This window comes from Hypomesus nipponensis, chromosome 25 (genome assembly GCF_054491055.1).
Source record: "Hypomesus nipponensis isolate SF chromosome 25, ASM5449105v1, whole genome shotgun sequence".
Classification (NCBI taxonomy): domain Eukaryota; kingdom Metazoa; phylum Chordata; class Actinopteri; order Osmeriformes; family Osmeridae; genus Hypomesus; species Hypomesus nipponensis.
In genome coordinates this window covers 6409084-6433377 of record NC_140385.1, presented here as the reverse complement: position 1 = coordinate 6433377, position 24294 = coordinate 6409084, and the positions used below count along the sequence as shown (strand labels likewise).

Below are 24294 nucleotides of genomic sequence, written 5' to 3'. Positions count from 1 at the left end.
CACGCACACACACACATCCACTCTCACACACACACACATACAGACACATTTGATTATGAAGTCATTTCACTCTGATGTTGAAGATTAAGATAATTGTCTCAAGAATAAATGGTTCTTCCATAATGAAAGGGTTCAAAGAAGATTACATAAATATGTTGAAGAATGCACTGTATTTAGGCATCTAGTTATTTCCCTTTATAAGTTAAACTATAATGATTTCACTGGAAAAAAAACATTCCTTTTGACAGAATTGTCTAACTATGTGTATCATGGAGAATTAAGTTTAATGTTCCCCCCTATTTACCCATGAAAACATTTCCTTGATCCCATAAGCTTCCTCCATACTGTGAGTGCTTGCTCTACAGAAGGTTGTGTGTGGTTTCAGCGGTTTGCAATTTTTTTTTAGGTTGGTGTGCCCTACCTGTAGCCAACAGTTTAGTGAAGTGCTCATTATACAAAAAACACTGTCTCTCTGTCTGTAAAACACCCTTGCACACAACTTGGCATGGTCCATTACTGTGCATAACTACAATATCAGAGCTTTCATCAATCAAAATGTCATAAATTCATCAACATTTTCAGTTTTCATCAGAAAAAGCTAACTTATTTTTAAGTAGTTGTGTAACTTGTAGAAATTGATCTGTCTATTCCATAATTCAAATGGATATCTGAAGTGTTAAAAATAAAACTGGAACTAAATATTGTTAAAAAACAATAGAAGTATATCTGAAAAATGAAACAAATCAAAACCAACACAACGTTTACACATACAAAACAAGAAGTAAATGAAAAACTCCCACCACTATAATGACCCTCCTCTTTCTCCCAGCTCCTGCTCTCAGACTCCCTCCCTTCTCCTTGCCTCCTCTCTTCCCTCTCCCTCTTTTTCTGGATAGTTCTCTCTCTGGGACTAGGAGGACGTCAAGATGGGGTTGAGTGTGTGTGTGTGGGGCATTTGTTATCTTCTAACCCTGACCCTGAGATGGACCCAGGCACAAGGTCAGACCAACTTCACCAGGTGAGTCTTGTTGCGCGTTGCGCTCGTTTGAAAACTGTTGACATCCTGCCGCTATGTACCAAGGTTTCTCAATGTGTGTGTGTGTGTGTGTGTGTGTGTGTGTGTGTGTGATATGTTTTAACCTCAGTGTTTTCATTCTGCACATGATGCCAGAGTCTACTTGTCACCCCTTCTCGAGTGTTACACCTTCTCTGAAGATATGTTACATAATTCAAATTTTCTCTAAATAACAATTCAGAAGAAGAAGAACTTTTCTTATGATTTTCTGAACTCTTGTCCGAGTGGGATTAGATCTCTGGAAGGTGTGAGATATCTAGGTTATAATTCCACGTTAAATTAGACATAAACAAACGCAACAGACCAAACAGTAGTTTGTGAGCTGCGTAGGTTGCCAGCAGCAGATGACCAGAGAGGGCCCCTGAACCACAGACATGTTTGGGATTTTGGACCAATGTTGGTTTTCAAAACCAGGTTCACCCCAATGCAATGCTGTCTGGATCTGTGGAGCATGTGTGTATGAGCGTGTAGCGTATTCTCGAAGACTCTTAACATCTTGTGTGTTCTCTATATACCAATGCATCTTAGTGAGTGTGTGTGAACATGCGCTTAAACCTTAAGTATTCATTGTGCACACAACGTCATGTTCCCCTTGTCAACCCTTCTTAAGGTCATCTGAAGATGTGTTCTCTAATGGGGGGTTTAGAAATAGATTTTGGACAGAAGAAGGGTTTAAATATACAGGCAAGGCAGCAGAGGAGGAGTGTGTGTAAGTGTGTGTGTGTGTGTGCACGCATGTGTGTGCTCGCTATCAGACAACACAGCACTCAAACCCACAGTCGCCTACCAGCTTTGAGCTTCTTTGGTTTTTAACCATTAAATCTTTATTCTTAGGCAAAAGCTGCATTAACAAGTCTGGGGACCTGTTTTAAAGACTGTGCCATAGCTTTGATCAATGTGTGTCTTTTTCGTGTGAGCACATGCATGTTTGTGTGTGTGTTTCCTGAACAGGGTTATATAACTACGCATGTGTGCTTTCTGTGTTCCAAGCTTTCAGACTGCACCCATGTTCTCCATGATGATGCCCATATGACATATTCACTTCCTAAATGTGCTCTGTCTGGCTACAGTGTTCATATGGCATACTTTGAGCATGTGTGTGTACGGTACATATGTGTGTTTTGGTATAATCCACAACGCACAATATATACGTATATATATATTTTGTGTTACAGCCCTGGATTGAATCAACCTTTACAAAAACATTTCCTTGCTAATAGTTTGTAGGCCCTTCCCAGAATCAGAGAACAGACCCCAACTGTGTGTGTGTATGTGCATGTGCGTGTGTGTGTGTAGGCTTCTTCCACAGAATGTCTGCAGCTGCTATTACACAAACTTAACGTCTCAAATCTTCAGCAGGGCACTGATATGCAAGATCCTTCGAGCATTTGACCTCTCCATCTCTCTCTCTGTCTCTCTCTCTGTCTCGCTCTCTCTCTCGCTCTCTCTCTCCATCTCTCTCTCTCCCCCTCCCTCCAGGCCTATCTTCCTCTGTGGGGGCCACTTGGTGACTGACTCAGGCTTTGTAGGCAGCGAGGGTTTCCCCAGCCAGTACAAACCCAACAGCAAGTGTACCTGGTACATAACTGTGAGTCAGGACAATACGCTGTCCTCCTCCTTCTAACAGACAGGCCACTGAAACACAACCACACAACAAATACCATTAACACTGACAGACGCTGACCCTTCGCATCCCACACCCCAGCCTCAGCCCTTTCTCCTCCTCTGCTCCTCCCCTCCTCCCCCCCAAACACCCCATAATAACCCCCGCAGGTCCCCGAGGGCCACGTGGTCATGCTCTCCTTCCGCCTCTTCGACCTGGAGGCCGACCCCACGTGTCGCTACGACTACCTGGACGTCTACAACGGCCACTCCCACACGGTGCAGAAGCTGGGCCGCTTCTGCGGAACGTTCCGGCCAGGGGCGCTCCTCTCCACCTCCAACACCATGATGCTGGAGATGGTGTCTGACGCCAGCTCCGGGGGGAGGGGCTTCGTGGCTTATTTCAGCGGGGGGAAGCCTCACGTGGACGGTGAGGAGTCAGCCCTGTCTCTGGTTTCGGCTTCCCTCCATCCTCTGTGTTGGGTTTCTGTGTGGTCAATGATGGGGGCTCTTTCGAGCCTCATCTCCTCATCTCTCTCTCTGTCTTCATCCCCCCCACAGAGGACCAGTTCTGTGGGGGGAGACTGACAAAGTCTCAGGGATCTGTCAAAACGCCAAACTGGCCCAACTCGGATTACCCAGCAGGCATCAGCTGCTCCTGGCACATCTCCGTGGAGCCCAGCAACGTCAGGCATCAACCAATCCAATTCTATTGTGCAGCTCCAATATCAAATTTGAACCAATCAAAACACAACTTTACAGCTCACATCTCTCTGTTAAACCAATCCTAACGCAGTATGTACAGTATGCACGCCTGTTGCCGCCTCACACAACAACTGGTGCATTGAAACTTGATGTTATTCGTAAATATTTTCAGGCCTTGTTGTGCCAGAAAAATACATTGATCTTTAAGGCCTTGTTGAGTCAGGTGTGTTTGGGACAGAAGAGAGAGGAGAGGGAGAGAAACATAAACACTGGTATAGGGGCCTTTCACAGGAAAATGTTCTGGAAGGTCCAAACTTGGGTTCCCGAGTGAGTGTGTGTGGGTGTCTGTGTGTGCTCACTCGCCATTTGACTGCGGCACTGTGATGGAAGTATTAATGAAAGACCTTATTGAGGGAGAAGGGTGTGTGAGGAAGAGAGGGAAAGAGAGAGAGGGGAATGGGGGACGGGGTAAAGTCAGTGGGTGAAAGCCCTTCTGTATTCCAGAAATCAGACTCATCTAGGGTCAAACATATTACTGTAAAACTATAACACGTGCTTCCTTTAACTTCCCTTACCTCACCGTACGTGTCCACTGTACACTGCTGATTAGCCATGCGGTAAACATGTCGAGTGGGCTTTTAGTTTGAGCGTGTCGTGTCTTTCAGGTGATCGAGGTCAAATTTCAGAAGCTTGACATAGAGGCCGACACTTACTGTCGCTATGACTATGTGGCCTTCTTCAACGGTGGGGAGAGGGATGACTCCCGACGCATTGGGAAGTACTGTGGAGACCGGGTCCCAGGGTAACAACCCCCCCACACACACACACACTGTGGTAACATGGTGCATGTTTTTTCTCTGAAGAACTACAGTACCTAGATCCCCTACTGACATCGGCTTCTTCCCCTCTCTCTCCCTCCCTCTCTTTCATTTTCTTATCTAATATCTCGGGTCCTCTTCCTTCTTCCCCTTCCTTTACTTTCCTTCTCTCTCTCCCAGAACCATTGTGACCAATGGGAACGAGCTCCTGGTCCAGTTTGTCTCTGACCTCAGTGTTACCTCAGATGGGTTCATGGCCCACTACTCCAGCGTTCCCCGGGGGTCCCGGACCCCCACGGCCGGGGGGGACACCCTCCACGGACCTCACTCGGGCTCCCAAATCCCCAAACCCGTCCCCAAGCTCACCAAACCAACCCCCAAACCCAAAACAGGCCTCCGGGTGAAACCTACCCCAAAACTGGCCACCAGGCCAGGGGTGAGAACACCAGTGAAGCCCCCTCCACGTAAACCTATAGCCAGACCTGGTGTTAGGCCTACCCCTAAGCCCAAACCAGTTAAACCCGGAGTGAAGCCAACAACTAAATCTGGTGCGAGGTCTAAGCCAACCTCTAAGCCGAGCACCAAGACCAAACCCACGCCTAAACCTGGAATGAAGGCTAAAGCCAAGCCCACGGCCAAACCTGGGGTCAAGCTAGTGAAGCCACCTCTTAAGCCTGGAGTTAAACCTGGTGTCAAGCCTACACCCAGAACAGGGATGAAACCTACTCCTAAACCAAAGACCAAACCTAAAGTGACAGCCAAACCTGGGAAGAACAAGACGGTTACCAAGAAACCTGTTGCCCAGAAACCTGCTGCCAATAAACCTGCTGCCAAATGTGAGTGTTAAGACGTCACGTTTTTTTCTTTTTTTTTTTGGTCAATGTCACACATTTGTTCATGTGTACCTGAGCTAATGGTGTGTGTGTTTGTATGTGTGTGTGTGTGTGTGTGTGTGCATGATGTTTTCAGCCCAACCAGTAAACCCGCAGTGTACGCAGGCCTGTAAGCGGACTGGCACTTTACAGTCCAACTTCTGCCCAAACGATTTTGGTGAGGCTCTTTCTCTCTCTCAATCACCTTTCACGTATTTGACTTTCCATTCCTCCCCTGTTTTTCCACTATCACCTATCTATCGCTCTCTCTGATGACACACTTTCTCCAATCTTTCTCTTTTTCTCACCCACTCACGCACCATTTTTCGACGGCACAGCTTGAGTTGTTCTCGAGCGTTGCCATTGCTACAGAGCCCCTCTCTCTGCGTGAAGAGACGGAGGGGACATTACATAGACAGTGGCAGTCGGCCCATTCTCAAAAGACAGTCTCACCCAACAATGGGGAGCCATCCGTTTGGACATATTAAAGTTAATGGAGCGTTTTACTGTAATTTTACACCATCAAAAGATGTTGCTGTGTCATACGTATTAAAGTATTAAAGAATGTGTCACCTGTGTTTATCTGACTCACAGAAACAGGAAGTGCTGTGACGATACGGTGCAGGTGCCTTTCTTTCTTTCTGCTCATCCCTCTTTCTTTTCACTCTCTTTCTTTCCTTCTTTCTTTACCTCTCTTTCTCTTTTTTTCCCCCTCTTCCAGTGATCACAGGTAAGGTGACCTCCCTTCTCCCTGGTGTGAGGGGCAGCGTGACAGTGGAAGTGTCCCTCATCAAGGCTTACAAGACTGGTCGCTTGGCTGTCACCCAATCAGGACCGCTTTCGTCGGTTACGGTGACCTCCACCTGTAAGAAATGCCCCGGTCTACGCAAAGGTAAGGACGCAATCCCAAACGCACACGTCCATGCAAACACACAAACATGCACACGTCCATCGTGAATTCACACATACTCAAAGCTAACATTTGATTGTTCCCTCTGTTCTTGCAGGAGCCAATTACGTGTTGATGGGTCAGGTGGATGCGGAGGGGCGTGGCCTTCTTAACCCCTCCAGCTTTGCCCTTCTGTACAAGGCGATCCACGCCAAAGCACTGGCCAGTCTCACACGCAAACCTTGCTGACCTCACAGTCCAGTCCAGCAGCCACTGCGGGGGGGTGATCTGACGCCTCGCACTCCTCATACCGAGCAGGAACAATATCAAAAACAGCAACGAGAAACATAGTGAGTCTAAATTGGTCAAACTTATATAAGGGACAGGTTGATAACATAACCTCATGTAAAAAAAAAGAAGAAAAAAAAAGAAAACATGCATTTGTTCTTGTATTTTCTATTTTCCCTTTTTTTACACTCAGATATGGAAATTTGTATGTGTATATAAATGATATTTCTGTGATTAAAGGATGTATAACTGAAGAACGACCCCCCCTACAGACTCAAAAAGTCAACATCTACCTCTGGTGGTGAACTTGTTTGTGGCAAACAAACAAAAAAATACACTTTTGCAACCACTGCAAATATGGTGTGTGTCGCCACCTAGTGATATGTTTGGGTTTGGTTTCTCCCTCTTGTTAAGTCACTCCTGGCGAGAGGAAGTGCTGGCACAAGAGGGATACACACACACACAAATACACACACAAATACACACACACTTACACACATACACACATACACACACAGAGAGCTGGACGGCTGTCATGATGAAAGGAGAGATGGCTGTGAGACTACCTGTTCATGTTCCTCTTTTATTTATTATTCATCACCGGCTCCTCCGCTGCACCCGTCTCTATTTCTGTCCTCTGTCGATCGCCCCTGTTTGTGCACCCATCTCATGTTACGCAGATCAGTTGTCTTCGGCAAGGCAGATGGAAAAAGGGAGCTTGATGGAGAATGTAAGAGGGTGAGAAAGAGAGATGGAGAGATAGTGAAAGAGAGAGAGACAGAGATAAAGAGAGGGACTAATGGAAAAAGGCAGAGTGGGAGTGGAGAGAGCGTGTGTGTGTGTGTGTGTGTGTGTGTGTGTGTGTGTGTGTGTGTGTGTGTGTGTGTGTGTGTGTGTGTGTGTGTGCGTGCGTGCGTGCGTGTGTGTGTGTGTGTGTGCGTGTGCGTGCGTGTGCGTGTGTGTGTGTGACACAACACCATAATGGCCAGCTGCTCCTGCAGTTTCCTACAGCATTGACACAGCAGAAAACACCTATGTACACTCACACAAAGCATGAAGGCAGGCTAACCTGGGCACTGTACCTGCAAATCTGGGCTTCAAAAATTTGAATCAAAATTTAAATCATTCAAAACTGCCAAAGCTTCACTGGCTAACATTTAAATGAGTGTTACTTTCACTGCCTTGACACAAACACACAGAGGAATACAGGACATATTTGTTATTTGTTTGTTTCTTTATTCAATTTGCTTCATCCAATCAATTAATTGATTTGCAAGGGCATTTTAAGCCACAGGAAAGGGAAATTAATCATTGTAATTATTGTGCAAGGGATAAAGCAATGCTTGTTAACATCACAAGCTAATCAAAAATATAAATATACATTTGAATCATTAGATTGTATAAATCACAGGTCTTTCTCAGGTCTTTCTCACCTGAGAATATTAATAGCCTACAGGTAGTCTGTAGTTTAAACATTAGTTCAACATTACAGCAACATTTATAGGCTAGACTACACATACCAACTGACTGCTTTAACATCTGATTTCATTCAAGTCTACAAGTCTTGACAGACTGTAAAATAAATGGCAACGACAGGGAAAGAGTCAACATTTCGTTTTGACTTGATACGGTTGCCTGAATGCATGAAACTTCTGGCATGATCCCCCACACTGAGTGAAGTAGGTTCATGGAAAGCACTGACGTTCCGCACATGTTGTGGTGTTGTGATGTGGCAGGAAACCATAACAACAGACACCTTACGACAAGGAAAAAGCTTGGATCTGGGACAGTACCGACTTTTATTATTTTACCTCTCATGATTAGAAAATGGTTAGAAAGTATTTTCTCTACGCGCAATAAGTGCTTTGAAAACTCACAGATATAGGCCTATTATAGTCACATCGAGTCGGATTTTTACCAAAAATGGAGCCGGACAAAAAAGACAGGCTTTAGAAACAGCTACAACAGGCCGTGTGATTACACTACATACAGTAGACTGCAGCAGATTCAGTTAAACACTCCGACAAAGTACACACGACATAAAACGATTACGTGACATGGCATAAAATATCCACATTGCCTCGTTGTTTTTTTTCTCCACATTATTATATATTTGACAATGCTTTAATCTCTTTTATAGGAGACTGACCTAGTCCACTATGCAAACAAACCTGGAGTGTGAGACAGTCCCAACTCTCTCAAGGTCAAAGACATAAATCAAGTTCAGCAACCTTAGAATGGCTCTAGTCCATTCCAGAGAAACTCCAGTCAAAATGCTGCCATTCAATTTCAAGAGTCAAGGTGGTCTAACTCTACTAGCTCTTTTATAAACACACCTGATCACAATCTTGCACAATTTTGCACATGATCAAGCTCACTTAAAGACAGACCTTCAAACTCTTACTGATTACAGTGGAAAATACTGTAAATATCTTCTTGCCATGAAAGACAAATGCCAACAAACAAAACAGCAGTTTCTACAATTAAGTGCTTAGAGGAAACCCAAACATATTTGGGCAGATTAGAATATAATCTTGAGTAAAAAAAACTCACATTTAATAGCAACAGAGTTTCAAGTAAAGTCTAAATAAACCACTTTAGTGGTTATATTCCCATCAAAAATACAGAAAGGTATTAATTAATTCATGCAGATACGAGATGGTCTCATTAATCAATAGATCTGTGGGTTGGTTATTGGTATTTCCACAGCAACACCTGGATGAAACCTTACATGGTGTGTCCAAATCTATCCAGGAAGCCCATGGCGTTATATCAACCTTAATCAGACAATCAGTAATGGCTTTGTATAAAAGGCCTCCATACTCTACTATGGCTTCTGTTCTACACAGACATCCTACAAGGTGGGGTCCTAAACATGGGAAAGGGCCCATTCACTTTTCACTTGTCATCCTCATAAAGAAAGTACAGAGAGAGTACAGAGCTATTCATGCGTTACAATAATCTGTGGAGTTTAGATTGCAATAAAAACCTGAGGTTTAGGTTTAGAAAATCAAAGGTCAACTTGTTAACACATGTAGTATGTAATAATGCATGTCATAATTGTACGTCGAATAGCATGCTTTACAGTACATCATTGTACAGTACATTACGTTTGTAGGACAACTCAATCGCTGCGAAGACAGAAAAAAGTACAGTGCATTTGGAGGATAGGGGCAGATTCAACAAAGTGCATTTTATAAGACAATTCTACGTCTGTGGTGTTGACTGGGCTTACTTAAGCTTCCCCACTTCCTGTTATAACCGTTCATGTGAAACAGAGAGGAAATGGGCATGTGTGTGTGTAGCATTTGTGTGCGTTTGACAGAGAAGAAGAGAGAGAGAGAGAGAGAGAGAGAGAGAGAGAGAGAGCGAGAGAGAGAGAGAGAGAGAGAGAGAGAGAGAGAGGAGAAGAGAGAAGAGAGAAGAGAGAGAGAGAGAGAGAGAGAGAGAGAGAGAGAGAGAGAGAGACAAAAAGTGTGTGCAACAAAAGGCTGACATTTAACCACCGTTGTTCACAGGTTATGTAAGAATCAGGCGTCTCCAAGGGATTTCTGTACAGCTCTGCTGTTCTCCAACCTAAAGGAGCCCCTTAGGGAAGGTATTGTTCCTCTGTTCTAGAACACACTGTCATTTCCCAACCCTTAGAGGAAGAGAAACTTCCTACAGAGTTCTGCAGAATACACCTAGCAAAGGAGCTATCCTGCGGTAAACCTGACTAAGCACCTAACACGAAATTCTCTCTATTAACTTGCTTGAGCATTGGGGGGCACAGCGAACGTGGTTACAATTGGGAGACAACAGCCAACATCCACATAAAAGAAAAACACCTATGACGAAATGCCTTCTTTTAATCGTATTTGTGCGTTTCCCCTCATCTATGGCTCTACTAAGTGCAAAGTCATAAAAAAAAAAAAAAACGTTTGATCCGCAAACGTTAGAACGTATCGAAGCTCAATGGCACTTCTTGTCGGCGCCCTCCTTCATGCGCTGCTCCTCCTCCAGCCGGTCCCTCTCCGGCCCGTAGATGCGACTGGCCCCCCAGGAGAACCAGGCGATGATGGAGGCGATGGTGACCTGCAGCAGGACCATCACCCCGTAGGTGGAGACGACGGTGGGGCCGGGCAGGCGTGGCGGCGGCACAACGGGGCTCAGCACCAGGGACGGATGGAGCAAGACGGCCCTCAGCTCGGCCTTGATCATGTGCAGCTCGTCCAGGATGGAGAGGAAGGTGCAGCAGTGGAACCACTGGTGGCTGTGGCCCCAGATGTCGAACAGCCCCGGCGACAGCCGCTCGGGGATCTTGCTCATGTTGAACAGGGCCGACACCACCAGCCAGAGGCAGTGGCGGTAGAAGTACAGCGCCATGGAGGCCGACGAGGCGAAGGAGGAGGACGCCACGGGGTATGGCGAGGCGGCGAGGAGGCGGTAGAAGATGGGGGTGGAGGAAACCAGGAAGGGGAGGAGGAAGACCAGGGTGCGGATGACGTAGCGGTAGGTCCTCCAGTGCTGGCGGGTATTGCAGCACGCCAGGACGCAGATGATGGCGACCACGCACGAGCCCGGGATGTAGAGGACCTCAAAGAACACGGTGAACTCAGGTAGAGCAGTCCACGCGGGCGCCGAGGAGGAGGACGAAGAGGACATCGGAAGGCGGGCAGACGTTTCGTTGAGTCCTCCGACCCCCAAATCCAATATCCCTGCTCTGGGATGGATGTAGTAGTAGTACGCCAGCGATGACCCGACGGTGTAGGCACTGATAGTACCGTAATCCACGAAGAAGCACACTTCTCGAATCACCAGGGACATGGAGTTCAGCAGGTGGGCCATGCTGCTGGCCATGAGCAGACAGAACACCCCAATGAAGTAGTTCCACAGCGGGTAGAAGAAGGGGCTGTCCCCAGGGGGGGCGCCTTCCCAACCAAACGGTTCCGCAAAGTAAAAGGCAAACACAAACACAGGCAGGAAGTGAGTCCAGAAGTTCCCGGTCTCGTTGGTGGGCCGGAAGGCTGACTTGAGGCAGTCCCGGAGGCTGTAGTTGGGGAAGCGGTACCCGGAGAGGATGAAGGACTCTGTCACCCGGTGAGGGACGTCTGTGTGCCTCAGGAGGGGCAGAGACTTACCAGAATGGCCACAGTTGAGCATCATGATGATTGGTCAAAAGGCAGGACGGTCTATATTGATGAGTTGGCTTCAGTAAATGTATTTTAAAGGTTTACCTAATGCAGTAATTACACTGTAGTTATCTGTTTATTGCTTGACTACATAATGTTCGATGTAACAGGTGGTGACTATTGATTAGATAAGGAAAAGACTGCTTGTAACGCTTTTGTCCTGTTCTTAGAACCTTAGAGCTCAACTGCAGTGCTAAGGGCTTCTTACTGTGCATGCTCCATAACCTGTCACCTGTAAAGCCCCACCAAAAGGGCCTGTCATTATTCAAAGTATTTCCTGAGTTAGCTGAAGTTTAATGTCAAACTGTACAGAAATATGTGACAAAGTATACAGGATACCAGGAAATAGGGTAAGGTCGATCTCCTTACTTGTACTAATTTTTCCATTCAGTTGCCCCCTTAGCCTTAGGCAGAATAGTACAAAAGGTCAACAGCACATCCAACAACAACTGGGTTAATATTTCATCGTGTTTTGCAGCCCTGTGGTATTTAACATAGATAAGGTTAACTATCTTACATTACATTCCTTCAATAAAGCCAATTTTTAAATATGTTTCCGATAGGCAACGGACAAAACGGTCATCTAAGAACAGAGACAAGGCTACTTCTCCGCGTCATCCAAGTTCATCTGTACTTCACACCTCAGTTGTTTCCTGTACTACACAGCGGTCGGGTCCTCGAGAGAACATCCTAGCGAACCTTCTCTCCGTCAAAGTAGGTCATGTGGGCCACACATAAGCGTGGGGCTATCTGAGGAACTCCGCACAACTCAGACCATTGGTATTCATGGTCCTTTACTCTTGAATTCACATGACATATCCATTTACTAACTTCGGCTTTCACAAGGCTGTATACTGCTAAATGGATTCCGTTATAATATGTGTGTAGAGACGGATTAAAGGCAGGCTATGCTAGCCCGTAGTCCAGTAAAACGGTCACGTTCGTTTTAAGCAGGTTGACCTAAATGAAAAGCATGAACAGAGTCGGCAAATAGTGCGTTCATATTTGATCCTCTTGGTAAAAATGGTTGTAGCAAAAAGCATTCATCGAACGTTATTCTACATATCACAGTAGTCCCGTGCCGCCGGCCGGCTTTTTCTGTTCCACGAGCCGGTTGGTTACTCTGAAAGCAGTGAGATATGTGCGGGTCTATACAACAGACCACAATAATCAGTCAGCACACACTACTCGTTTCTCAGTATTTCTAACTGTCTGCTTCTCTATTTTCTGTTCCTCTTCGTCCTTGACAGGCGCGCAAAATACGATCAGAGCAAGATAGCTGCATTGGAATGACGTGTACAGTAGCCTATGAGTATCCCAGGTCATTCAACATTGTTCTGTAGAAATACTTGTCCCGTTACACTTCAGTCTCAAACACCGCCGTGATCTGTTTAAAATGCGCAGTACGTCGGTATTAAGTAATCCCGGTGCCGTTTGTGTGTAGCCTACCCCTCTCTGCACTGTTCTCTCGCCGCTGTGTGTGGCTGCGAGCCAAAAGCACACTTGCTCACTGACACGAAAGCTGAACAGCAGCACTTTTTTTTCCATTTGAAAGCTCTGACGTCAGCGCCTTTAGGTCCTCAGGACCTATAATCAATATAATGATTATAAAAACGTATTACAAAAGCTCCAACAGACCATTTGTGTTTATGAATAATTGACAAACAGTTTTTCCAAAGTAACTTCCCCTACGGTGGCAAGTGTTGGGGAGTAAGCCAGACAGCTTCCATCTGCTTTAATGCTTTAGACAGGACACACGAATATGCTTTGCTTGTGAAATCTTTCTCTTAAAATAAATGGTCATACATTTCGCTGTTAGTGTAAATAAAATGGAATGACACTTAACAAGTCATGTCCAGTCATGTGATTCCAGAGAGGCTCTTGAGAGAAATTGCCCTCTGGGTTTAGATGAATGTCTGGGCAAAGACAGTCATAAAATATTGCAACAATCTAATAAAAAACCACCGTGTATGATCGTGTGTATAAACAAGTCAAGACTGCTACTGGAATTTTTAACTGAGTCACTTTTTAATAAAAATTATAAAATTTTCAGAAAAACTCTGAAGTTTCTGTGCGTGCGTGCGCGCATTTCATTTGCGCTTACGAGGCAGGTAGCGAGCTGCGTGCTTCCTCTCCTTGCGCGTCATCTTTGGAGGATTCTCCTGCGGCCGATTGGCTGGCTCATCGTGTAGCGGTGTGTCTTCAGAATTGGCTGTCATAGGCCGCTGTAAGAAACTAGCTACGGGCTTATACACAAGATGGAAGATAAATGCATTGGAATACCTGAAAGAGAGGGAAAGAGAGGGGGACAGAGAGATAGAGAGATAGAGAGAGAGAGAGAGATAAGACACTCGTTTTACCCGCAACTGTGACCGAACTTTTACCATTAACTAGAGAGTAAAGCTATTCACCAAGGGAGCATGTTGTCTCCTCCAGTGATGCGCAGAGGGCAGTGGAAGGGGTTGATGTGAGGTGTTGAGACAGCGCCCCCAGTGGCCTGGCTCATCACCTGCAGGCTGCACTCACAGCTCAGCTCGCTGACCTCACAGAAGTAGGCGGGCACCCGCAAAGACTGAAAACACAGTGGAGAGCTGGTTGGGATGGTTCCTGTTGGAGGTCTTGGTGTGTGTGTTTTTCCCCTGTGTGTGTGTGTGTGTGCTACCTGTAGCCTTGGGAGAGTGCTGAGCCAAGACTCATGAAGTGGGATCATAGGTCTGAAGCCTGGGGAATAGACACACACACACGCACACACACACACACACACACACACACACTATGTGAGTCAGTGTCCTCTAGTCACTTCATACACTTGTCCTTGCCTTTGTCCATCTCCTCTCTTCAGTCATCTTGAGAAACGCTTCCCTGCTTTCCGGGAGATCATACAGTCCCCATGGAACAACAACGACCTCCAGTTCAGGGAGGGGAACCGCAGCTTCCTTCCCTCTATTCAACAGCCGACAATGACCGCGCCAAAGTCGGAGATCAGTAACGCTACGTACACATGTACTTTCCATAAAACACATCTGAAGGCACCGACCAACACGTACACACGCCTGGCGAACACACGTGAAAATCCTGTTTGCAACATTCCATAGGAATATCCACACACGCTTTGCATCTAACATTGTCCTTACCTATCACCAGGTCTGGTTTGGGCCCTTGCAGCATGTGATAGGCCCGGCGGTAACCTTTGACCCGGAGGCTCCGCCTGTCAACCTTTTCGTCTGGGGTCAAGCTGGGGTTCACGAATGTCACTGTGCCATTCTGGATCAGTTACAACGCAGTGTGAGAAGTCAAACATGAACTTCTGTGTCATAGGTAACTTTCTATTGGCTGCTTCAGTTCATGGGAACCAGTTTATTTAGCTTCTATTGATGCTATTACTCACAGTAGGTAAACATCCTTGTGTGTGTGTGTGCGTGTGAGAGAGAGAGAGAGAGAGAGAGAGAGAGAGAGAGAGAGAGAGAGAGAGAGAGAGAGAGAGCGAGCGAGAGAGAGAGAGAGAGAGGAAGGGGGGTTGCTCACCTTCTTTTGCAGAAAGAGCTGCACCTCATCACTCTCAGCGGGAAGGCCTTCCCCAATGAACACCAGTTCAAAGGTCATGTGTGGCAGGAGCATGGAGAGTTCCTATTGGAAAAGACAGTTTAGGGGAAGAGAGATTAAGGGGTATGATTGGCTAATTGCGTTCCAAGGGGTTGGATTTTTCGTCTGTGTCGTTACTGCCCAGGTTGATGCTCGGGCAAGATAGTTGGCCACACAGGAAGATCAAAGTTGAAAAGGCACACACACACACATTCAATGAAAGGAAAAGTAGAAACAGTCATTCAGGGAATGGAAGCCAAAACACACACACATGCATACATCCACACACAGACTAATTTAGGAGAAGTGCTCTGATGGCCTGAGCAGAGCCATGACAGCCTTGGAGTCTCACCCAGAACACCACAAGAGAGTGAAACTCCCTGTAGGACTCGATGATATGAATCTTCAGAGACTGCTTCTTCAGAATGTTCAGCTCCGGAACTAAGGGGAGAGGGCGATGGGACACAGTTATGGAATGTGTCCTCAACTCATGTCTCAAATTATTTCTACCCGTTGAAATACTGAGGTAAAAAAAATATAGATATTGGCATTTCTCTTAAATGTCCACAACACACACACACACACACACACACACAGACGTACAGACCCACACACTCACAATGTTTGGGCACCAGTGAGGTGATGATGTAGTAGATGGAGAGAGGGGAACTTAGCAGAGGAGCAACGAGAGACGACAAGCCAAGGCCTCTCCAATCACAGTACTGACGCCATGACACTGAGTATAGACAGAAAGAAAGGCAGACTATAGGCAAACATTCGTGTTTTAAAGTGAAAGACCCAACGATTGATCCTGTGTAATAACTGGTCTGTGCCTTACCCAGTGGTTTGGTGAGACTGGGGGGACGTGGGGCTGGGTTACAAAGCAAGATCTCTCCTTCCCTAACCAACGGTCCATAGGGTTCCCTGTGACCTGCTCGGCCCACATAACATAACACATCAAAATACACTAGTAGTACGACACACTGTAATTGTTTGGGGACTGTTGGCCGCTGGGGCGTACCAACCTGCTAGCCACTGGGGGTATGGGTCTTTGGACTGTTCCACTCTGTGGTGGAGCTCGTAGCGGGGGGAGCGCACCAGCAGACTCCAGTGGACCCAGTAACCACAGTCCAGCTTGTTTATAAACAGGAAGTGCTCCAGATCAAAGTCATGAGCCGCCACCGCTGTGGAACCAAGGGAGACAAAAGGGGGAGATGCAAATTGAAACCAATTTCGTCCCCCACTTTTACAAGCAAGAGCCATATAGTCTAGCACAGCCCGCCGTACCTTTGGCATAAGTGAATGGGCTGTCTGTCAACAGGGGCCCATTGGCCATGAATGTGGCCAGCTTGCCACACCAATGCTCGTGACTAGTATCGTCTGGGCAACGGGTCCGGTCTGAGTGGGCACATTGGTCGGAGCAGTACAGGACCGCCTTGCACTGAGAGCTGTTGGATAAGGGAGGGAGGGGCAGAGAAAACAAGAGAAAAGGGTGGAAAGACAGAGAGAGCGGATCGGAAAGAGAGCGAGAATGTGTCAAAGACAAAAGAGGAGGCAGTTGGACAGAAAAAAGAGAGACGGTGGGAAGAGTGAAAGTAATTTGTCCACCCGGAACAGGCAAATGAAAACAAGCCAAGACAGAAGGGCAGACAAATGATGGTCAAAAGTACGAAATAATTAAAAACAGTGTTGGGAAATGCACAAGAGATGGTTAGTGAGCACTGAGTCATAAAGCAAGACACATTGACCTACTTCCTTCATTGAAACACCTCAAGAGAAAAGTGCTTACAAGCATTTTGCAATGAAAAGTGACCTTGAGTTTTAAACCCAGCCTCCCGCTGAGGGTTTATCAGAACTCTTCCGCCATCTGTTTCAACAGACCTGGCTCTGCTAATCTAAAGCCTCTTTAGCATGCTAGCACCTATGCGGTGGCTGTATAATGGGCCTGAGTAGCAGGTCTGGGCTAGTCAGGCACAGTTGGTGGGAGAGCCATGGTCAGCAAAGCTGGACTGAGATCCCCTAGAGGGCCAACGGATCCAATATTCTGAACGTTAAAGATTGGACTGGAAGGCGTGTCAAGTTGCTGACTGCTGGGTTTTAACTTGAGCACAATCTTTCCCTCTTTTGCTCCCTACTCTCTCTCCCTCTCTCGCTAGCTCCCCCCCCCCTCCCTTCTCCACTCTCCCTGACTCTCAGAATCCTGCAATCATTTCTTCTTTTTCTCCTCTCCTCCACTTTGCCTCACCATGGTTTCAGCTGACTGGGGAATGAGTGTTTCTTACACACGTGACAGTAGAGTGTAGGGGGCCAGCGCATGCTAAAGGTCTCGGCCTCCGCGGCCTGCCCCCCTTCGCCCTCCACCTGCGCGGGGTCCCAGCCCCCCAGGGCTTGGGGCCACAGCGCCACCTTCAGGATGGACAGGGCCTTGCTACTGCGGCTAAGCAACCTGGGAAAAGAGAGACCACACAAAGCTGTGAGGAGACGCGTGAAGGGAGACCAACACTAGGAGGGAAGGGCCTACCCGTAAATCTCTCTCTTCACACACACACACACACACACACACACACACACCCTTCTCCTAAGTACCTGTGCAGCTTCCGGTCGTTGACTCTCAGAGTGAGGGGCCTCCGGGGCAGGCCCCCGCTCATGGGGGCTTCCATGCAGCGTCGCAGCAGCCCCACCATCCTCTGGAGGGTCCCCACCATCCCCTCCCCGTCTCCCCCCGCCACCTCGCCCCCGCCCAGGGAGCTGGCCCAGCCGCAGGGTAGGACGTCGAAGCCCAGGGGCAAGCCAGAGGCGTCGGTCACCATCAGAATACTCTCCCCGATGCTGCTCACTAAGGGGGGACAAAGGGATAGAGTGGAGAGACAGAGGGGAGAGGGGAGAAAGGTAGTGTTAAAAGTGGATTTATGGCCTTTAGGATTGCGTTTTAGAGCAAACCAAGTTGAATGTTATTCCTTAACTCTAAATGTGTTGGAACCAATTTTGCAATTAAAAGCATACTTACACCTACTCAGTTCGGACGGGTCGACATTAGCTTGCTCAAGCCGAGGTCTGGCGGCAGGAGGAGGTGTCGTGCAGTCTAACAGGTGCAGTATCCAGTACGGTGAGCGGTCCACGGGGTAGCGGGGAAAGCCGTAACCCCAAAATTCACCGTCCGTGTGTTTATCCCGGTTGCGCCCGTTACGTGTGGTTTGGAAGCAGCGGTACCATTGCGCCATGGCCTCCGAGAACTCAATCAAGGGGTCACGGTACCCGGACACTAACTCCATCTGAGGTTGTAAATGTGAAAATAAGTTTAGCTTGTTTGTAAGACGGTATGCAACCAAAATGTTTTGACATTTCAACGCCCTGACAATTTGCGTGTTTGTTGTACGCCGTGTTTCAATCAACGCATTTTAATGGCCATATAGAGGCTCTAGCCTATATGCTCTATTTATTTATAGAGGCCCATTGCAGCCAAAATGTTGAGGGAAACAAAACAATTCGAAAAAAATCGCTAAAAAATGTTTTGTGCTAGATGGAATCACGACTACAACTGCATAGGCCTACAGCTATATTGTGCTGACAAGGTTTAGCCTACCTTGGAAATTAAATATGATAAACACCTTCAAAAAAAGTCAAGACTATCTCAGGTTAGAAAACGCAAGACTAGAGGTCGATTAAAAAGGTCTACTACCACTATCTGATTACTATCAACACACCTAATCTAAAGTTCGAATGTAATTAAGAAGAATGTTATTTTCTGAAAGTAGAAGAGACTAATGGAGCAAAAGGCCTATTCCATTTGAAGATTCCAGTTGAAAGAACGTTCGTACCTTTATATGCATGCTGTATAGCCTAATGGTCTATGGTGACTAGAAAAGGATTAATGTTCTTAGTAGCTCTTTTCTCTTCTTAAATCTATCGATTTGATTGATGAACTGAACCAGTGATCAGAGGAAAAGCACATTGAAACATGTGTTAAGGATCTTTATCCTTTAACATTTATCTTGGATGCTGCTGTAAAAAAAAAAAAAAAAAAAAGTATTTCGTGAAAGTCATGAATATTACAAAATAAAGCATATCCACTCTGGTTGAATCTGCAGAAAAGTTTATAGTAAAAGAACAAATAATTTGTGGCGTATCTGGTCATTCAATATAGCATTGAAACATATAGGTTACTCCATAAACTGTGGTGATAAAGATACATTTTTGAACCATGTAACCAGTATCACTTATGATGTTCTATCTCATAGTTGTTCTATGATTCCAGGGGATTTTTTCTCAGAAGCTTTCTGGATGAGACCCAGAGCATCGACCAGGAAGTTGCGGTGGACTGGGTTCAACAGGGTCATGAGGTTCTGCACTGCGTCCTGCAACATCTTCATTCCAACGGCGGCGCTGGGGCCCTTGCTCTTCATCAGGCACAGCTGTCTCTGCAGGACGGCCTTCTCCTCGCTGGCCTCCCGCTTCGCCAGCTGGATTGGGGGACGAGGCCGGCTGAAGAGAGGGGTTTCCGCGACGTCGTGGCAGGTGAGCAGGTAGAGGAGGTCCTGGGACGAGCAGATGGAACGGGTGGTGCGGGGCACCTGAGGAAGGGAGGGGAGGGGGGAAGGGTAGAAGAAGAAAGGATGAAGATAGGGGAAAGAGGGAGGGAGGGAGTGGACGAGAAGGAGGTTTGAGAAGAAAGGGAGAGAGCATTAAAGAGATGAACCAGATGAGGGAGAGATTTTTAAATGGGAAAGAGGAATAAGGAAGTGGAGAGAGCGGAATTGAGAGAGAAATGTATGGGGAGGGAAGCAGAGAGAGAGACAGAACAGAGCACAGAGGGGGGGGGGGGAGTTACAAGCTAAGTAACATCTCATGTCAGAACAGCTCAAGTGTTTGGAACCAAAACAATGTTTTTTTTCCATCCCGGACGAAAAGAAGGCCGACTCACCCTGACGCTCAGCTTGACGAACACGGCGCTGCCCTTGCAGCACCCGGGCAGACGGCCGCCCGCTCCACACCCACACCCTTGCACCTCCTTGGAGCCTGACTCCGCCTGCAGCAGGGCCAGGGAGTGGTTCAGCCCACACCACACATCCACTGGAATCAGAGACAGCAGCACCTGGGCAGGAGGAGAGGTGATGGAAGAGATGACTAACTTTGGGATGTGACGACGGAGCTACAGTCAGTATAGGACTCAATTCTATCAAAATCAAATGTTGTCGGTCAGTTGTTGGAACCAGTGAATAGGAAGTGTAAATGATGACCCGAACACACACACACACACACCTGGGTGGGCTGTCCACGGTCGATCTTGTCTCCGGTGCCAAGCTGACCGTAGCGGTTGCTCCCTTGCATGAACATGCGCCCACAGTCATCCAGCAGACAGAGGTGGCTCAGTCCCAGAGAGCACCTCACCACCTGGCAGCACCACAGGTCAAAGGTCGAGGAGCAGAAGGAGAGGAGGGGGAGGGTGAATACAACAGGTTTGTTATCAGGCTTCTGTTGATTGATAATGACCCATTTATTTGAATCAGGTGTGTTGGAGGAGGGGAATATCTAAAACATGCAGGACAGGGGAGCCCGGGGGCCAGGTTTGAGAACCACTGCGAGTAACCTGTAGAAATCAACTATTTGACTTTGAAGATTGAATTCAAAATGTTTGTGTGTGATTGTGCACAGTACCAGTACCTTAAAGGGCAGACGGAGGGGCAGAGGAACATGGATGTCACGGGGATCGTAGCCTAGCTGGGTTCCAAACAGGGTGTGGTAGACGCCTGGAGAGTGCACCTCCATGAAGACTGAACCTTCCACTGAGAAAGAAGAGAGAGCAGGTCAGCACATGCAGTCTTGGAGTAAATGCACTTTTGCACTTGCACTTTTGAGGGTTCATGTTGTTTAAATGTAACTTGTTTAACTCTTATGTTTCTTCTCATTGGCACTTATTTGCTTTTCACAATGTATTATTCATGTTTTGACTACCCGCAATGTTTTTGGGGCTATCTTGTTGTTTCCTGATCATTGACCTATGCACTTTTGTAAAGCTCTCTCTTGGAAGTCGCTTTGGATAAAAGCGTCTACTCAATGAATACATGTAAATGTAATGTAAACATAATGATTGAACTGTTTTGTATTGAGTTGTATTGTTTTGTGTTGTATTGTATCTTTACGTGCTACAGTATGCTGTTCCATTTCCATGTATTTTTTTCAATGCTGTTCTGTACCGGTCAGGTAGAGGGCGCTCCTGCAGCTGGTGTGGATCTGAGTGATGGGCAGCTTGGGCAGAGAGGTGCTGACCTTCCTCAGGGCCAGCTGCACTGTGTAGGAGGGTGGTGTGGTGAGCTGGGTCTCGTTCACCGAGAGAGCGTACACCTTCCCTGTGGCTGAGACGGGGAGGGAGGGAGAGGGGGAGACGATATTTAACAACGGTGGGAGCAAAATGACAGAACGTATATTGAGAGAGAGAGAGAGAGAGAGAGAGAGAGAGAGAGAGAGAGAGAGAGAGAGAGAGAGAGAGGAGGAAAGCGAGTGAGCAGTTGAAAAAGTGTGCTTATCACCACGCAATGTGGAAACAACCATATGTCTGAGTTTATATGTATCAATTAGGGTTAGGGTTAGTTAATTAATATAGCAACTTTTTATATATCGGCCAATCAGAGAGACTTCCTGTTCTCGTACTGACCAGTGAGCAGCAGCAGAGTCCTGTGGGCCTCGGAGCCCATGACGCGGATCTGGGTGAAGCTGAGGGAGGGGTGGAAGGTCATGCGAAACACCTTGGTCCTAATGTCCTGCTGGTAGACCTCCACACAATCGTAGCGCGGGGGCGGGCCCTCGGAGCCCACGGGGGCGGGGCTGGAGCGGGTCACCAGGACGTAGATGTACTTGCGGCAGGAGACGTCACTACGGGGGTCCACGGAAAACTGAGGGGTGAGATGGTGCGAGATGACAGGAGAGAGCCAGGTTAGACAGACTGAACACATGTCAGGGTATTTTGGGGGTATCTTGGAGGTTTCAAACGTAAAAAAGATAATATACTACTCCACAGTACAACCTCACAACCCCCCACCTCTAATCCAACTCCAGCCCGCCACCCCCCACAGCTACCCTCCCCCACCAAACCCAGCCCCCCATCTCACGTCTTTGGCGCCCTGGCAGAGCACGTGGCTGGAGCTGTGGCGTTCCAGGCGCCCGGTGCCGAGGCCCTGCGGCCTGAGGGCCGGCTCTGCGTTGCTCAGCAGGAAGATGGTGCCCTGCTGGTCCCACAGCAGCTGGTGGTCCTTGGTGGGCAGCGCCCGCCGGTAGCCCAGGGCCTGGGGCGGGCCGCTGGCACGCATCACGCTGCCGGGAAAGTACGGGGGACTCCCCCTGGAGCTACCGGGAGACAGACGCTGCATCAGCAGGCTCTGGGTGTCTGTGGGGTGAGGGAACGCGGGGACGGGGGAACGCGGGGACGGGGGGGGGGGAGAGATTTGTTCAGTTAATGAGTGGAAATGAGGGTGTGTTTGTGGGAATGGACTATTGTCAAAGTTGTTTTCTTGACTGCTGGAAACTCAGAGTGAATGCTTTTGTTGAGGTTATTGTTTGGTCACTTTTTGGAGTGATTTTGTTCTTGGTCAACACAGTTTATAAAAACAGCTACACTTAATCCCCAGCTGGTCTCTCTCACGTTTCATGATGGTCACCCTTCGCCAGTCAGGGGGCGCGTCCTTGAAGGGGTATGGCCTGGCTACTTGGGAATAGTATATTTGTTTCCAGAGGGCGGGGCTTAGGCTCAGATCATGGAATGCCCGGCAGGTGGCACCGAAGGAAATGACATCAGTAACGGACACTTGCTTCAGTACTTCCTCCAGCTGTGGAACACCCAGAAACAAGCAGATGTCACAACACACGTGACATGGTCATCCATTTTGAGTTATGATGGTTTCTAGGGAAACAAGGGTCTAAATAGTGTCATATCCAGATTTCATGTAGTTCAGATACACAAAATGTACAGTAACATATTAATATATGTCTCAAATGTCAACCCTTACTGGAACTCAATTTTTGTATAAGAACCTTTCATCTTGACCTCACAGTTGAGTTACAAAATGTGTTACACATTTGGATTTTGGCCAAAGGCCCATTAGTTACAAACAAGAATGTTAATCATAGTTGATAATGTGTAACTATTTTAGATGAATAGTCCTTTCAGCCCCATGTCTGTGGAGGACAGTGTGCCCAGCATGTGGAAAACAGGAAATCTGAAAATCTCACTAGTTCAGGTGGCAAGGACTGGATGGATGCCATATGTTGTGCTTCCTCAAGAGTTGAAGAGATAGTCTTTCTTTTCTTTCGCTAGATTTAGTTGGACAAATCAAACAGATGAATTAATAATTACATTTTCAATTGATATGGTTTTCTCAAATGTTTGACTTTTCTAAGTTTTGTCTCCTGACCTTTGGTGATGTTCCGGTCTGTCTCTCATAGAAGCGTGACCGGAGCCTAATCTCCAGCGTTTTTGAAGCTTCCGACATTGTTTTGGACGAACCTTTGGAAATAGTATTCCCCAGTTCAACATAAATGGCACACTTATTGCTTGTTGTGTCCAACGGTCTGATTGTAAATTTTTCTGAACATCTACTTTGTTGTTCATTGTTGTAGAATTCTGCATGACAACAGTTATTTTAGAACTATGTCTTGCTGTGATGTCATAATGACATTTTAAAATCTGCTTATGCTTTGGAAAGTCATTATACCAAAGTCATGAAGTTGCAAAACTGTTAATGGAGATTTAGAATAAGCGTGTGTATTGAAGTGAGGGACTCTTCAGTGTGGTAACCAGATAGTGAGTGAGGCCTCCTTCCACTGCAGTGTTAATGTGCCACAGGCTCAAGCCAACGTGGCTCGTGTGTGTGTGTGTGTGTATGTATGTGTGTGTGTGTGTGTATGTATGTATGTGTGTGTCCACCCTCACACGACATGCACAGCTGGTGGAGAGCTGGTCACGTCCAATGGCATACCACTCGTTCCCAGCCATTCTCCTCTTTCAGCAGGCAGTCTTTCACTCTCTCCTTCCATCCCCTCACTTTTTGCCTCCTTCAGTCTTTCTGGAGAGTTCCTATGCTTGTGCACTTTTTTTTCGTACTATTTATGACACTCTTTTAATCTCGGGGTCCTTTTCTTCTCCTCCTCTCCCCTTTTTCTCGGTCCATCTGTCACTGGTCTTCCCCTGTTCAGTCTCTCTCTACGCCTAAGTTGCCCTTTTTGTCTCTCCATCAATCACTCACTCACCTATTCACCCTTTATCTCCCTCCTACCACCATTAACCCTGTCATTTGCTTAC

General features: G+C 47.0%; 4 protein-coding genes across 5 annotated transcripts; 1 reads left to right on the top strand and 3 right to left on the bottom strand.

Annotated features, from left to right (window-relative positions):
- The first annotated feature begins 920 nt into the window (after nt 1–920).
- pcolceb (procollagen C-endopeptidase enhancer b) lies at nt 921–6484 on the top strand. Its single transcript, XM_084691497.1, has 9 exons — nt 921–1018; nt 2555–2663; nt 2849–3107; nt 3239–3363; nt 4048–4184; nt 4381–5036; nt 5170–5250; nt 5794–5964; nt 6080–6484. The coding sequence occupies exons 1-9, from the start codon at nt 927–929 to the stop codon at nt 6208–6210; spliced, it is 1761 nt and encodes a 586-aa protein (XP_084547623.1). The 5' UTR covers nt 921–926; the 3' UTR covers nt 6211–6484.
- Nucleotides 6485–9654: 3170 nt separating this feature from the next.
- Nucleotides 9655–12923, bottom strand: paqr9 (progestin and adipoQ receptor family member 9). Its single transcript, XM_084691948.1, has one exon. It carries the CDS (start codon nt 11392–11394, stop codon nt 10201–10203), a length of 1194 nt encoding a protein of 397 aa, XP_084548074.1. The 5' UTR covers nt 11395–12923; the 3' UTR covers nt 9655–10200.
- Nucleotides 12924–13431: 508 nt separating this feature from the next.
- On the bottom strand, nt 13432–18740 carry LOC146222096 (zinc finger MYND domain-containing protein 15-like). 2 transcript variants are annotated; one of them, XM_084691623.1, is made up of 14 exons: nt 18586–18740; nt 18010–18274; nt 17589–17838; nt 17248–17448; nt 16290–16450; nt 16028–16186; nt 15841–15933; nt 15622–15738; nt 15355–15443; nt 14946–15047; nt 14555–14684; nt 14083–14141; nt 13832–13992; nt 13432–13703 (listed from the first exon to the last, which is right to left on the bottom strand). In XM_084691623.1, exons 2-14 carry the CDS (start codon nt 18272–18274, stop codon nt 13511–13513), a joined length of 1980 nt encoding a protein of 659 aa, XP_084547749.1. In that variant the 5' UTR covers nt 18586–18740; the 3' UTR covers nt 13432–13510. The 2 variants fall into 2 exon arrangements, with proteins under 2 accessions (XP_084547749.1, XP_084547750.1); XM_084691624.1 differs by having other exon boundaries at nt 18016–18274.
- A 351-nt stretch (nt 18741–19091) lies between these two features.
- Nucleotides 19092–23576, bottom strand: LOC146222095 (F-box only protein 24-like). The gene is made up of 10 exons (XM_084691689.1): nt 23408–23576; nt 23226–23306; nt 22639–22822; nt 22109–22383; nt 21655–21892; nt 21197–21355; nt 20664–20785; nt 20262–20393; nt 19924–20094; nt 19092–19573 (listed from the first exon to the last, which is right to left on the bottom strand). Exons 1-10 carry the CDS (start codon nt 23483–23485, stop codon nt 19235–19237), a joined length of 1779 nt encoding a protein of 592 aa, XP_084547815.1. The 5' UTR covers nt 23486–23576; the 3' UTR covers nt 19092–19234.
- Nucleotides 23577–24294: the final 718 nt, after the last annotated feature.